Source organism: Bubalus bubalis, chromosome 11 (genome assembly GCF_019923935.1).
Source record: "Bubalus bubalis isolate 160015118507 breed Murrah chromosome 11, NDDB_SH_1, whole genome shotgun sequence".
Taxonomy (NCBI): Eukaryota; Metazoa; Chordata; class Mammalia; order Artiodactyla; family Bovidae; genus Bubalus; species Bubalus bubalis.
The window spans coordinates 30236588-30250203 of NC_059167.1; the positions used below are offsets into that span (position 1 = coordinate 30236588).

Consider the following 13616-nt stretch of genomic DNA (forward strand, 5'->3'; position numbering starts at 1 on the left):
AGCCTGCAGCTTCAACTTTTCTTTCTAGGGCAGGTTAGGCTCCTATCTCATTGATGAACTTCGCCAGATCTCCTCGAAATCTCGGCTGCTGCCTTTGGGCCCCAGGTCCTAAGCTTCTCCCCGCTCCCCTTGCCATCCCTTTTCTTTCCCGGTCTTATTTGGCAGTCACTTCAGAACGGGGAGCCAGCGGAGCAAACTTACGTTGCTAAGCAACGGGCTAGACTCTTCCGCCTCCGCCTCTTCAGCCTCCTGAGTAGAGACAAACCAGCCGGACTCGGCGTTGATGACCCCCGCTGGGACCTCCATGCGGCTCGCTGGTCGACTACCCAGTCCATCCACTAGCTGCTACCCCTGCCCTCCCGCCTGTAGTCGCGCTGGAGGCGGGCCTACGTTCCCGGCCCTTCCGGGTTCCCGTACTTCACCGGGGCCGGGACGAAAAGAGGGATCGACGTGATCTGATGACGCTCGCCTCTCGGCGGCGAACCTTGATGGTGTCATCGAGGGCCCGCCCACCCGCCGAAGACACGCTTCCGAGTTGTACCAGAGCATGAGGTGAGGGTCTGGTCTTGGAGCCAGCGATGGGGCGACGCCGGGAATTGGGATGGTGACGTTGGTGAAGTGGCGGCCGTGGTGCCCTTGATAGATAGTTCGAAGGGGCTGAGGGTCCGGTGGCGGAACCGGTCGGCTCGGCGGCTCTCCGCCTCGCGTTGTCTGGGCGTTAAAACGTCGGGAAGTCCCCCACCGCCCGGTGCAGAGCCTAGGCCTGAGGACGGGGAAGTGAGGGGTGTTCCATCGCTTCAGAACTTTCCGATAGAACCTTTAGCCACATCTTACTTGTGGAAAGCAGAGATTCACGTTAAGTAATTTACCCAAGATCACACATCTGGTTAACTGCTAAACCCAGTTTGAACCCTGTCAACTTTTTGACAGTTGCTTTACAGGGTTCCTAGGCAGGGCCATTTCTTAACAGTTACTTCTTCGGTATTCCGGAAGGCAAAATGAAAAACGGATACTAATGGGATGTGCATGTAACACTCAGCAAATTTCCCATCCTAGAAATACTGAAACCTCTACTTATAGGTAGGACTTGTGGCAGTAAAACATCAAAGACAGCATAGAAATAGATTAAGAACGCAGGCCCTGGATTTTAATCCTTGCTCAACGATTTACAGCAACAAGATTTTGGGTCAATTAACCTATTTCTGAGCTTTAGTTTACACCTTTGCAGAAATGAGAATGCAACACCACACACCTCCCAAGATTATTACTGTAAAGCGTTCAGCACAATATCTGACCCAATAAGCTTCCATAAGAATATCCTTTTAAATATTGACATTGGTAAAATTATCAATATAGTGACCATTTCGTTTAGAGATGATCCTTTACCTTAAATTTCGGCCTTCCATTCCCAAAATGTTCTGTAGAAAATCGTGGGCGGGGAGGTTTGTTGACTATAGCGAGAGTGATGGATCACTAAACCCTAGTCCAGGCCACAGGTGGGCTGGAAGTATACAGATTTATTATTTACTACTAATAAAACTCATCCTATCCTGGAAAAATTATTAATATTACACTTCTCACATACCACTAAAAGTTTTAATCTTTGGCATTTAGCAGGTTATTTGAAACAATTAAAAGTTTTATTAAGACTTGTGAATATGTTAAGCTAGTTTGTAGCTTTATGGTAGTTCTTTTTATTGAATGCTTTATTTTTAGGAGCTTATTGAAACAATTTGGATTCTCAAGACTTCTCAAAGTGGAAAGCTGTAGAATAACTGAGTCAGCATCACCGATTCTACTACCTTGGGCATCGTTGATACAGAAGCTTAGCAGAGTACCTGTTATTTTCTTGCTGGATCAAAGAAAAAGATTCTCAACCATGCCTGAAATAGAAACAAATCACAGAGACTCTGAATTGTTTTCCCCACCCTCTGAAGTTCGAGGAATGACAGAACTTGATAGAACAGCTTTTAAAAAGACAGTCACCATCCCAGTGCTTAAAGTGAGGAAAGAAGTAGTCAATAAACTGATGCGATCCCTTAAAAGAGCAGCACTGCAGCGCCCAGGCATAAAACGTGTGATTGAAGATCCAGAAGATGGAGAAGGTAGACTAATTATGTTGGATCCCTATAAAATGTTTACTGTTGACTCCTTTGAGAAAGAAGAACTCAGTATTTTAAAGCAGCTGAATGTTAATCCACAGATATCGAAATATAATTTGGACTTAACTTACGAAAACTTTAAGTCAGAAGAAATCTTGAGAGCTGTGCTTCCTGAAGGTCAAGATGTGACCTCAGGGTTTAGCAGAGTTGGACACATTGTTCACCTGAACCTTCGAGATCATCAACTACCTTACAAGCATTTAATTGGTAGGTGTGTCTTAGTAATAGTCACATATTAGAAACCAATTAGCAAGTTCTAATTTTAGTTTAAAAAAAATGTAAATGCCTAATTATAGAAACGGGACATTTTATCATTTTAATTTTAAGCAGGATCTTGAGCTCCATACTCTCCTTTAAGGGCCACTTTGGAATAGCCTTCCCAGAGTCATTTGTTGTTGCTGTTTAGTTGCTAAGTCGTGTTCGACTCTTAGAGACACCATTGACTGTGGCCCACCAGGCTCCCCAGTCCATGGGGTTTCCCAGGCAAAAGTACTGGAATGGATTGCCATTTCCTTCTCCAGGGGATCTTCCTGACCCAGGGATCGAACCCACATTTCCTGCGTTGGCAGGTGAACTCTTTACCACTGAGCCACCAGGGAAGCCCTCCCAGAGTCAAGCAAGCTGTAAAAATCAGTTCAAGCTTTTGTGTTTACAATACATAAGCATTAACTTCAATCATTTGCTTTGGCACAATTCTTTGGCAACTTATCATTTTGGTATCCAGAACTTATTAGTCCTTCAGGACTGTGTTGAATGCTAGGTTTCATAAATTTGAGTGTTTCATAGTCAAAAGGGAAAGACTGTGTTTACGCATGCTTTCATCAATTCAGGTAATTGAGCCTCTTCTATATGGTAGGCACCATACTTTGTTTTTTTAGTACTCCTAGCTTTTTAGAAACAACTCTGTAGCCCAGAGTTAAAGCATGGGTCTTTTATTCTTTGGGCTAAGAAAGAAGTAGAAGACTAATCAAAATCGCTCTTGTCCTTATATGAATATTTAATGTCCATGCATTCTCCAGATTAATATTTTTAATAGAGTAATTGTCAGAACTTCTGGGAATTATTTTCAGCTTTAAAATGTAGTGTTCAGTGTTTTGCATGGGTAGAATTTCAGAGATATGCTGTTATGCGTTTACTTTGTTTTTATTGATGAAAGGGACTAATAATGCATAGTGATAACATAATAAATACTTAAGTAGAGCCTTATAATTATGATCTGGTACAAATGTCAAGTCTAGGCTTTCCGTTGAATCATTGCCTGTCCTAACTCAACATTCTTTTAGCACTCTTATAAACTCACTCTCATAAAAGGGTACTCACAGATTGAAAATGAAACATTTTCATACAGAAGTAATTTTAAAGTTTTTACTATAGACCTTTAGAATGTTTTTTTTAATTCTTCATTTCAAACTAACTTCTGTACCTTAAAAATTGAGTTCTGATACCTGAAGCAGAACAAGATAAAACAACGATTGACAATAGTTTGACATTATCATATTCAAAATCAGGTATCTAATTAATCAGAGAGAAATTAGACAAATTCCAGTTGGTATTTAAGTATGTTTGTATTATCAGTTCAGTTCAGTCGCTCAGTCACGTCCAACTCTTTGCAACCCCATGGACTGCAGCACACCAGGCTTCCCTGTCCATCACCAGCTCCTGGAGCTTGCTCAAACTCATTTCCATTGAGTTGGTGATGCCTTCCAACCGTTATCTCACCCTCTGTCGTCCTCTGTTGTATTTGTATTATGGAGTACTTTATACTTACTTACAAATCAACGTATCTTTCTTTATACAATGAGATAGCATATAGATTCTTGTAAATTTTTTTAAGTGCTGACAAAAATGCAGACTTTGATTATAGGGCATCAATATACCATTGCTAGTGTCCTTTAACCTTTGTAGCTTTTTGTGCTCTGGAAACTATTTGACATAAAGAACAATTTAAATAAATAAACATTTTATTTAGAGAAAAGTAAATAATCTATGTTTCTTTTATTTGAAAACATTATTTTGCTAGTATGCATTCCAAAGTGGAAGTATCTATTTTAAATACACAATAAAGCAAACATTTGGTTTGAGGCCAGTGGGGACAGGCTAGTGTTTTCTGAAACCATTTGTTTCCATAGTCCTTAACATCTCTTCTATTTTTTAACCAGTTCCCTGGGCCTACCTGTTTGCTTACTGTTGTATTGATACATTTGAAAAGACTAAGTAAAAGACATGGAAAAATATTAGAACAAGCTCTTCAAAATTTTTTCTTTATAAATGTACCCACACATTTTCTGTGTGTTTGCATAGGGGCTGTCAGACACTAACTTTAGTAATCTGTTGAATTTTTAGAATTGCATTCCTCTACACACATCAGCTTCCCAGGTGGTGCTAGTGAAGAACCCATCTGTCAATGCAGAAGACATAAAAGACCTGGGTTCTATCCCTGGGTCGGAAAAGATCCCCTGGAGGAGGGCATGGCAACCCACTCCAATATTCTTGCCTGGAGAATCCCATGGACAGAGGAGCCTGGTGGGCTACATTCCATACAGTTGCCAAGAGTCGAACACGACTGAAGCCACTTAGAATGCATGCATACAAAATAGGTGCAATTTTTGACTATAAACCAGAAAATATAGTTCACATCCATTTCATATTTGCAATTTTAGCTTTTATTTTGCAACCAGAAGGCAGTATTTATCATGATTTCTGTGCTTTTAGGCCAAGTTATGATTGACAAAAATCCAGGAATCACCTCAGCAGTAAATAAAATCAATACCATTGATAATACCTACCGAAATTTTGAAATGGAAGTACTATCTGGAGAGGAGAATATGATGACAAAGGTATGGAATATTTTATTGTCTCCTAATACAGTGTATATCAAGATTAACTTTTGAAATCAGGATAACAGATTAAGAAAATAGCCAGTATTGATGAGTATGTGAGAATGTAAGCATTTACATATATTATTGATGGGAGAGCGAATTTGATATAGTCAGGAAGAGTGGAAGAGTGTATGGTAATATATTGCAATTTTGAATAGATACATCCTTTGACCTAGCACTCCATGTATAGGAAGTTATCTCAAGAATATAACTGCACAAGATTGTAATGATGTACCCAACCAGGGATTGAACCCATGTCCCCCCAGCAGTGGAAGTATGGAATTTTAACCACTAGACACCTACATCATTTTTATAATAATAAATAAACATGATGGAATGAAAACAATCTAAATATCATCAGTAGATAACTGGTTAAATTTTAGATTAATAATACAATGGAATACTCCATCATTGAAGATTATTAGCTCCATCAGTTCAGTTGCTCAGTCGTGTCCGACTCTTTGTGACCCCACGGACTGCAGTATACCAGGCTTCCCTGTCCATCACAAACTCCCGGAGCTTACTCAAACTCATGTCCATTGAGTTGGTAATGCCATCCAACCACCTCATCCTCTGTTGTCCCCTTCTCCTACTGCCTTCAATCGTTTCCAGCATCAGGGTCTTTTCAAATGAGTCAGTTCTTTGCATGTGGCTCTAGGTGAGAGATCACACCATCATGGTTATCTAGGTCATGCAGATCTTTTTTGTATAGTTCTTCTGTGTATTCTTGCCACCTCTTCTTAATATCTCCTGCTTCTGTTAGGTCCATCCCACTTCTGTCCTTTATTGTGCCCATCTTTGCATGAAATGTTCCCTTGGTATCTCTAATTTTATTGATGAGATCTCTAGTCTTTCCCATTCTATTGTTTTCCTCTCTTTCTCTGCATTGATCACTGAGGAAGGCTTTCTTATCTCTCCTTGCTATTCTTTGGAACTCTGCATTCAAAGGGGTATATCTTTCCTTTTTTACTTTGCCTTTTGCTTCTGTTCTTTTCACAGCTATTTGTAAGGCCTCCTCAGACAGCCATTTTGCCTTTTTGCATTTCTTTTTGGGGGATGGTCTTGATCACTGCCTCCTGTACAATGTCACGAACCTCCATCCATAGTTCTTTAGGCACTCTTATCTATCAGATCTAAACCCTTGAATCTATTTGTCACTTTAATTGTATAATTGTAAGGAATTTGATTTAGGTCATACCTGAATGGTCTAGTGGTTTTCCCTACTTTCTTCAATTTAAATCTGAATTTGGCAATAAGGAGCTCATGATCTGAGCCACAGTTAGCTCCTGGTCTTGGTTTTGCTGACCGTATAGAGCTTCTCCATCTTTGGCTGCAAAGAATATAATGAGTCTGATTTTGGTGTTGACCATCTGGTGATGTCCATGTGTACAGTCTTCTCTTGGGTTGTTGGAAGAGGGTGTTTGGAAGAGGTGCTATGACCAGTGCATTCTCTTGGCAGAACTCTATTAGCCTTTGCCCTGCTTCATTCTGTACTCCACAGCCAAATTTGCCTGTTACTCCAGGTATCTCTTGACTTCCTGCTTTTGCATTCCAGTCCCCTATAATGGAAAGGACATCTCTTTTGGGTGTTAGTTCTAGAAGGTCTTGTAGGGCTTCATAGAACTGTTCAACTTCTTCAGCATTACTGGTTAGGGCATAGACTTGGATTACCATGATATTGAATGGTTTGCCTTGGAAATGAACAGAAATCATTGTGTCATTTTTGAGATTGCATCCAAGTACTGCATTTCAGACTTTTGTTGACTATGATGGCTACTCCAATTCTTCTAAGGGATTCTTGCCCACAGTAGTAGATATAATAGTCATCTGAGTTAAATTCACCCATTCCAGTCCATTTTAGTTTGCTGATTCCTAAAATGTTGACATTCACTCTTGGCATCTCCTGTTTGACCACTTCCAATTTGCCTTGATTCATGGACCTAACATTCAAGGTTCCTATGCAGTATTGCTCCATACTGAAAGTAAACTGTCTACTGACAAGCCAAGTGACAAAAAATAAACTGTAGAACAGTATACATAACTGAGTTCCATTTTAGGTATGATGATTTTGAGTATGTAAATATGCATAATATCAGAATGTTAACAGTGAGCATGTTTTCATTTGGTATAGTTTCTGGTGACCTTTGTTATCTTTATACTTTTCTAAAGTGTGAGCACATACTTCTATAAGAAAAACAAAACCTATTTCAAAGAAAAAATAACTTAAAATATATAGGAATAGATTCCTGATATAAACCATTTTCTCATCTTCCACCCCCAAAACCCTCTGTAGTGTTGGATATAATAAACTGTTTTTAAGTTAAAGCCTTAGATAATTACATGTTAACATTATGTGAAATTTTGTACTCAAGCTAAGAAACAGGCTAAACAAATCCTGAGAGACCCCCAGATAATGGTTGTTGTTATTAATATTCTCTTGATGCACATGAACTAAGAAGGACTGACTGAGCAGAGGGTTTTTGAGTCAGGCTTCTGACTCGAGTCCATGCTTAGTCCTGCCCTGTATACCAAACCTCCACTACCTACTGCTTGTGTACAATGAATGAGGTCTGTTATGGCAAGCAAGATTTGGATGTGAATCCTTTGATAATAACTGTGCTCAACTCAGCTGACACTAAGACACACTGAACTTTAGGCACCCAGACTGAACACTGTGCATGTGCTTTACTGGGTAGTGACCCTTAGGGTGTCGGGTAGTATCATTCTTCTTAGAAAGAAGATGTAAACTTCTATAAACTGAGAAACTTCTGTAATTTTATAAATGCCTTGTGATTGACTTCCCAAGTCAACTAAAGTTTGTTCTTAGGACATACTTTATGCCTAGTATATATACTATCAAATAAATATGAAAACTCAATATAATTTCTTTGCTCCAAACACAATCACATTTAAATTTAAGAGCTCATGCAACATTTAAGTAGTATTTAAAAACATTGCTAAAGTGGATCTCCTGAAAGCAATGCTTAACTAAGGGAACAAGATATCAAAGACAGCATGAGTAAAACCAGAGGGGTACTTAGCATCATTTAATCTAGATCTAGATCTGTGACTCACACTAAAGAGCTTAAAGACAAGTAGAAAGGAGATTTCAGGAAAAGCATCCCAAGACACATTTAAGCCTTCCAGGTTATATTATACACCTAGATTGACTCTTAGTTGGCAGAATCATGAAGAAATATTTCAAACTCTTGAAACTTAATAATATGATTAGAGCATTTGATGTGGTCAAGAGGAAAAAATAAGTACAAATTTGGAATTAAGGTCCATGAAGAGAGAATATAGAAGATGTCTCTATTAGATTTATAGAACTTAGGAACTTTCTGGCCTTTGATTCTTCATCTGTTAAAATAAGGGGTTTAAGATGATAGGTGAGGTCACATTTCACAATTGTAGTTTTAATTTTGTTTTCTGTTTTCTATCATGTTTATAATAGTCCCCAAAGAAATGCTATAAAGTTTTAATTTTGTTCAAGACTTAGCTTCACTGTACTTAGTTTGTCCATGAAAACTCAGATTTGGGAAAGGCAAAAACATGGGAATAATTTATTCTATACACTGGCTCTATTTATAGACATGAAACCTGCAGAGTCCAGGAAACTGTCTAAAAACATAACGAAGTACCTTGAAATTCACTGACACATGATGCATCTATCTTGCCAAACTGAAAACTAAGGAAGCAAAGCATGTTTGCTGTGTGGAAGACTGTCTGCAATTTAGCTACCCACCATGAAGACAGATGTAGTGTGTTGTTTCACCCTAAAGGCTTTCTTCTATCAGGTGACAGGAGATAATATAATTAAGCCAGTCAATTGGCCTATCTGAAAAATTCCTAGTGTGATCGGGGAGCCACTTTATGGTCCTTTAGGATGAGATGGAGAGCTGTTTGGTTTTGAAGAGATGACTCCTCTCATGAAAACATCTAATGCAAGATAGTAACTACCCTCAAGTTTAGCATAAACACCAGATTTCTAATTTAAATGCCTTTAAACTCACTGTAATTTGCTCTTAATAGTAGTATTTTAATGTGTGTATGTGTGAATGCATCTATCCAATATCAGTGGCTGGAATTTAAGACTAAACAGTTTAACCAAAAGCATAATACTTTTTTCAGGTTCGAGAAAACAATTATACCTATGAATTTGATTTTTCAAAAGTCTATTGGAATCCTCGTCTCTCCACAGAACACAGCCGTATCACAGAACTTCTCAAACCTGGGGATGTCCTATTTGATGTTTTTGCTGGGGTTGGGCCCTTTGCCATTCCAGCAGCAAAGAAAAACTGCACTGTGTTTGCTAATGATCTCAATCCTGAATCCCATAAATGGCTACTGCACAATTGTAAATTAAATAAAGTGGACCAAAAAGTAAAAGTCTTTAACTTGGATGGGAAAGACTTCCTGCAAGGACCAGTCAGAGAAGAGTTAATGCAGCAGCTAGGACCACTGTCTAAAGAAAGAAAACACTCTGTGCACATTGTCATGAATTTGCCAGCAAAGGCTATTGAGTTTCTCAGCGCTCTCAAAGCGCTCTTAGACGGACAGCCATGTGGCAGTGAACTCCTTCCCACCGTGCACTGCTACAGCTTTTCCAAAGATGCTAATCCAGCTAAGGATGTTCAGCAACGAGCTGCAACTGTGTTGGGCATCTCCTTGGAGGCATGTAGTTCAGTTCACCTAGTAAGAAATGTGGCGCCTAACAAGGAAATGTTATGCATCACTTTTCGGATTCCTGCTGCTATACTTTACAAGAACCAGACCGTAAATCAAGGTGAGCGATTTCTGGGAAATTAAATGTAAGCTGTAATACAAAATTTAACATAACTTTCTTGGGCAACATATATATTTTATATTCTTTTTTAAACTTAGAAATAGATTAAACTAATTCTAGTTTAATTCAGTTCAAGACCCCTTGCCATTCAACTGTGACTAATTTCTCACACTTTTACAGACTTTACGATGACACACTGTCAAGTCTGGTAGAAGGCTATTTCATTAAATCCACGGCAATGTTGCTATTTCATGCATGAGTTGAGTACATTGAAATGTTTAAAATGCCTATATTATTTGCTTTTTAAAAGTTATTTTAAATGTTAAGTATCTTACATAATATAGGTTTTCTGGATTTGTTACAGACAATCATGAAGATCCACCTCTTAAACGCCAGAGGACAGATAAAGACTTTTAAGAAGAAAATATGCAAATTGCTTCAGTCACTTAATTGGAAATATTTTCTCCATCTCCCCACTAGACCTTTGTGATAGTGAACTATCATTTGTATGATTTTATTTTAGCAGTTACTTTAGTATTGAACCCTTTTATTTTACCCTTGAGGCTTCCCTGGTGGCTCAGATGGTAAAGAATCTGCCTGCAATGCAGGAGACCTAGATTCGATCCCTGCATCTGCAAGAGCCCCTGGAGAAGGGAATGGCAACCCACTCCAATATTCTTGCCTGGAGAATCCCATGGGCAGAGAGGTGCCTAGCAGGCTGTAGTCCACGGGTTCGCAAAGAGTCAGATATGACTGAGAGACTAACACAGTCGTATAAATCGGGAATTATCAAATTAAAATTTAAATAAGCCTACTAAATATATTTTGTTTTATAATTTTATCATCATATATATCTAACATTAGATAAATATGTTTAAATATTGTCGGGAAAATAGTTTTTGAAAGTATGATAACTGCATGCTAACTAGGAAAGCACTAATATTTTACAGTTATCCTTAGTTGAAGAGTGTAGCTAAGTTATATGTAAATACTCCTATACTTACTGTTAATATAGAAGTATTAATAATAACAAATGAGATTATTTAGATCAGAGACAGGCAAACTACATCCAGCAGACCAAATCTGGTCCACCACCTGTTGTATGGCAAGTAAGCTGAGAATGGGCATGAAAATTATATGAAATTTGAATTTCAGTGTCCATAAATAAAGTTTTATTGGAACTTATTTTTTATGCTTATTTGTTTACATACTGGCTTATGGCTGCCCTCATTGTATAACACCAGAGCTGAGTAGTTAGCTGCAATACACATGGGATATGATTTTTATCACTTCACATTGCTGCTCTGCTGCTGCTGCTGCTGCCAAGTCGCTTCAGTCGTGTCCAACTCTGTGCAACCCCATAGATGGCAGCCCACCAGGCCCCACCGTCCCTGGGATTCTCCAGGCAAGAACACTGGAGTGGGTTGCCATTTTCTTCTCCAATGCATGAAAGTGAAAAGTGAAAGTGAAGTTGCTCAGTTGTGTCCGACTCTTAGTGACCCCATGGACTGCAGCCTACAAGGCTCCTCCGTCCATGGGATTTTCCAGGCAAGAGTACTGGAGTGGGGTGCCATTGCTGCTCAGCACCCTACAAATCAGTGACATGGTTATAACACAACAGCATTTGAAGTGCAACATATATTGTCAGGCTATAACATTTTATTTTACTATTATGAGTGTATATCCATCATTCCAAAACAACAAAAGTGGACATCCATGTTGAGCTTTTAAAGTATGGTAGAGTATGAACATTTTTGATACTGAATTAGATGATAAAGCATCCATAACTGAGCTAAAGTAAAATATACTTTGACATTTCCTAAAGAACTACTCATCAGTATTTCCAAGTCACAGACAAGCAACTGTCAGAAAAATTACATATTTAAACTGGAAATTCACAGTAGAATTTCCTTATAAAAAATGAAAGTGGGGCTACAACCAAAAAGTCTCCAAGTGACTTTTTTAAGTCAAGAAAGGAAAATTGTTTACTGACGGAGAGTTAATTGTGTTTGTTTGAAAGCAGGAGTCTTAAGAAATATGTCCAGAGAAAGCAAGTTTTGTTTAGGACTGTTAGCCTTTTGGCAAGGACAGTTGCCCAAAGAGTTGTGAACACTGGAAATATCAATAGTCAAAATGGTAAATGAGTCCAAGTAGTTGTTTACTCTTGATGAGTTGATCAGATCAGATCAGATCAGTCGCTCAGTCGTGTCGGACTCTGCGACCCCATGAATCGCAGCACGCCAGGCCTCCCTGTCCATCACCAACTCCCGGAGTTCACTCAGACTCACGTCCATCGAGTTGGTGATGCCATCCAGCCATCTCATCCTTTGTCGTCCCCTTCTCCTCCTGCCCCCAATCCCTCCCAGCATCAGAGTCTTTTCCATTGAGTCAACTCTTCGCATGAGGTGGCCAAAAGTATTGGAGTTTCAGCTTCAGTATCATTCCTTCCAAAGAAATCCCAGGGCTGATGTCCTTCAGAATGGACTGGTTGGATCTCCTTGCAGTCCAAGGGACTCTCAACAGTCTTCTCCAACACCACAGTTCAAAAGCATCAATTCTTCGGCGCTCAGCCTTCTTCACAGTCCAACTCTCACATCCAAACATGACCACAGGAAAAACCATAGCCTTGACTAGACAAACCTTTGTTGGCAAAGTAATGTCTCTGCTTTTGAATATACTATCTAGGTTGGTCATAACTTTCCTTCCAAGGAGTAAGCGTCTTTTAATTTCATGGCTGCAGTCACCATCTGTAGTGATTTTGGAGCCCAGAAAAATAAAGTCTGACACTGTTTCCACTGTTTCCCCATCTACTTCCCAGAAGTAATGGGACCAGATGCCATGATCTTTGTTTTCTGAATGTTGAGCTTTAAGCCAACTTTTTCATTCATCACTTTCACTTTCATCAAGAGGCTTTTGAGTTCCTCTTCACTTTCTGCCATAAGGGTGGTGTCATCTGCATATCTGAGGTTATTGATATTTCTCCCGGCAATTTTGATTCCAGCTTGTATTTCTTCCAGTCCAGCGTTTCTCATGATGTACTCTGCATATAAGTTAAATAAACAGGGTGACAATATACAGACTTGACAAACTCCTTTTCCTATTTGGAACCAGTCTGTTGTTCCTTGTCCAGTTCTAACTCTTGCTTCCTGACCTGCATACAAATTTCTCAAGAGGCAGATCAGGTGGTCTGGTATTCCCATCTCTTTCAGAATTTTCCACAGTTTATAGATGTTTCTAATATAGCTCAGTTCTCGCTTATTTGAAGTGTCAATTCTGAGTTTGAAGTTACTTAAGAATTAGCCTCCATGAATACTCTGCATGGAACTATTGGTGAATACTTTCAAAGACGTTGAAATGAATTCGGTAAAACCTGAAGCAGAATCTGATCTGTTATAACTAATGATGGTAAAAGAAAGTGTGAGGTTAAAAAATAGATCTAGTGGAGAAACTTAAAAGCTTATGAAAATGTAAGGTGTTTAAAACCTATAGTTATTCACTATATTATTCACCAGCAAGTACCTTGCAGCAATATTTGAATCTATCACTTGTTAATGAACCAGTAATGTCAATGATAAACTTCATTTGCTTTCATGGACTTTAATCATCCTCAGAGTCCTTCAATTTTGTCTGAAATTGAAGCCAAATTTCCTGACACTCTTAACCTAAGCTTGATTTGCTTAGCGACTGTAAAGTCTGACTGCAATTTTTTGGGTTCATGGCCAAGACTGAAATTTTTCTTAACCAACCTTAAACACTTCTAAATACTGAATGTCTTTGGAAGTTAGTTGC

At 39.0% G+C, this 13616-nt stretch overlaps 2 protein-coding genes across 4 annotated transcripts in view; one reads left to right on the forward strand and one right to left on the reverse strand.

Moving 5' to 3' along the window:
• Positions 1–476, reverse strand: part of SLC38A6 (solute carrier family 38 member 6) — a 73170-nt gene extending 72694 nt beyond the window's left edge. The window contains exon 1 of one of the 2 annotated variants that reach the window (XM_006043874.4): positions 202–476. In XM_006043874.4, coding sequence (XP_006043936.4) covers positions 202–335 — 134 coding nt within the window. In that variant the 5' untranslated portion in view covers positions 336–476. The remainder of the gene's footprint in view (positions 1–201) is intronic. The other variant, XM_006043873.4, reaches the window with a different exon arrangement.
• Positions 414–11012, forward strand: TRMT5 (tRNA methyltransferase 5). 2 transcript variants are annotated; one of them, XM_025295410.3, is made up of 6 exons: positions 414–552; positions 1717–2369; positions 4875–4999; positions 9173–9827; positions 10008–10086; positions 10192–11012. In XM_025295410.3, the coding sequence occupies exons 1-5, from the start codon at positions 548–550 to the stop codon at positions 10037–10039; spliced, it is 1470 nt and encodes a 489-aa protein (XP_025151195.3). In that variant the 5' UTR covers positions 414–547; the 3' UTR covers positions 10040–10086; positions 10192–11012. The 2 variants fall into 2 exon arrangements, with proteins under 2 accessions (XP_025151195.3, XP_006043937.3); XM_006043875.4 differs by lacking the exon at positions 10008–10086.
• Positions 11013–13616: the final 2604 nt, after the last annotated feature.

Excerpts from the sequence above, each read along its gene's own strand:
- TRMT5 (XM_006043875.4), top strand. Across the intron at positions 2,370-4,874 it reads ACCTTACAAGCATTTAATTG|GCCAAGTTATGATTGACAAA; the intron begins GTAGGTGTGTCT and ends CTGTGCTTTTAG. Across the intron at positions 5,000-9,172 it reads AGGAGAATATGATGACAAAG|GTTCGAGAAAACAATTATAC; the intron begins GTATGGAATATT and ends TACTTTTTTCAG.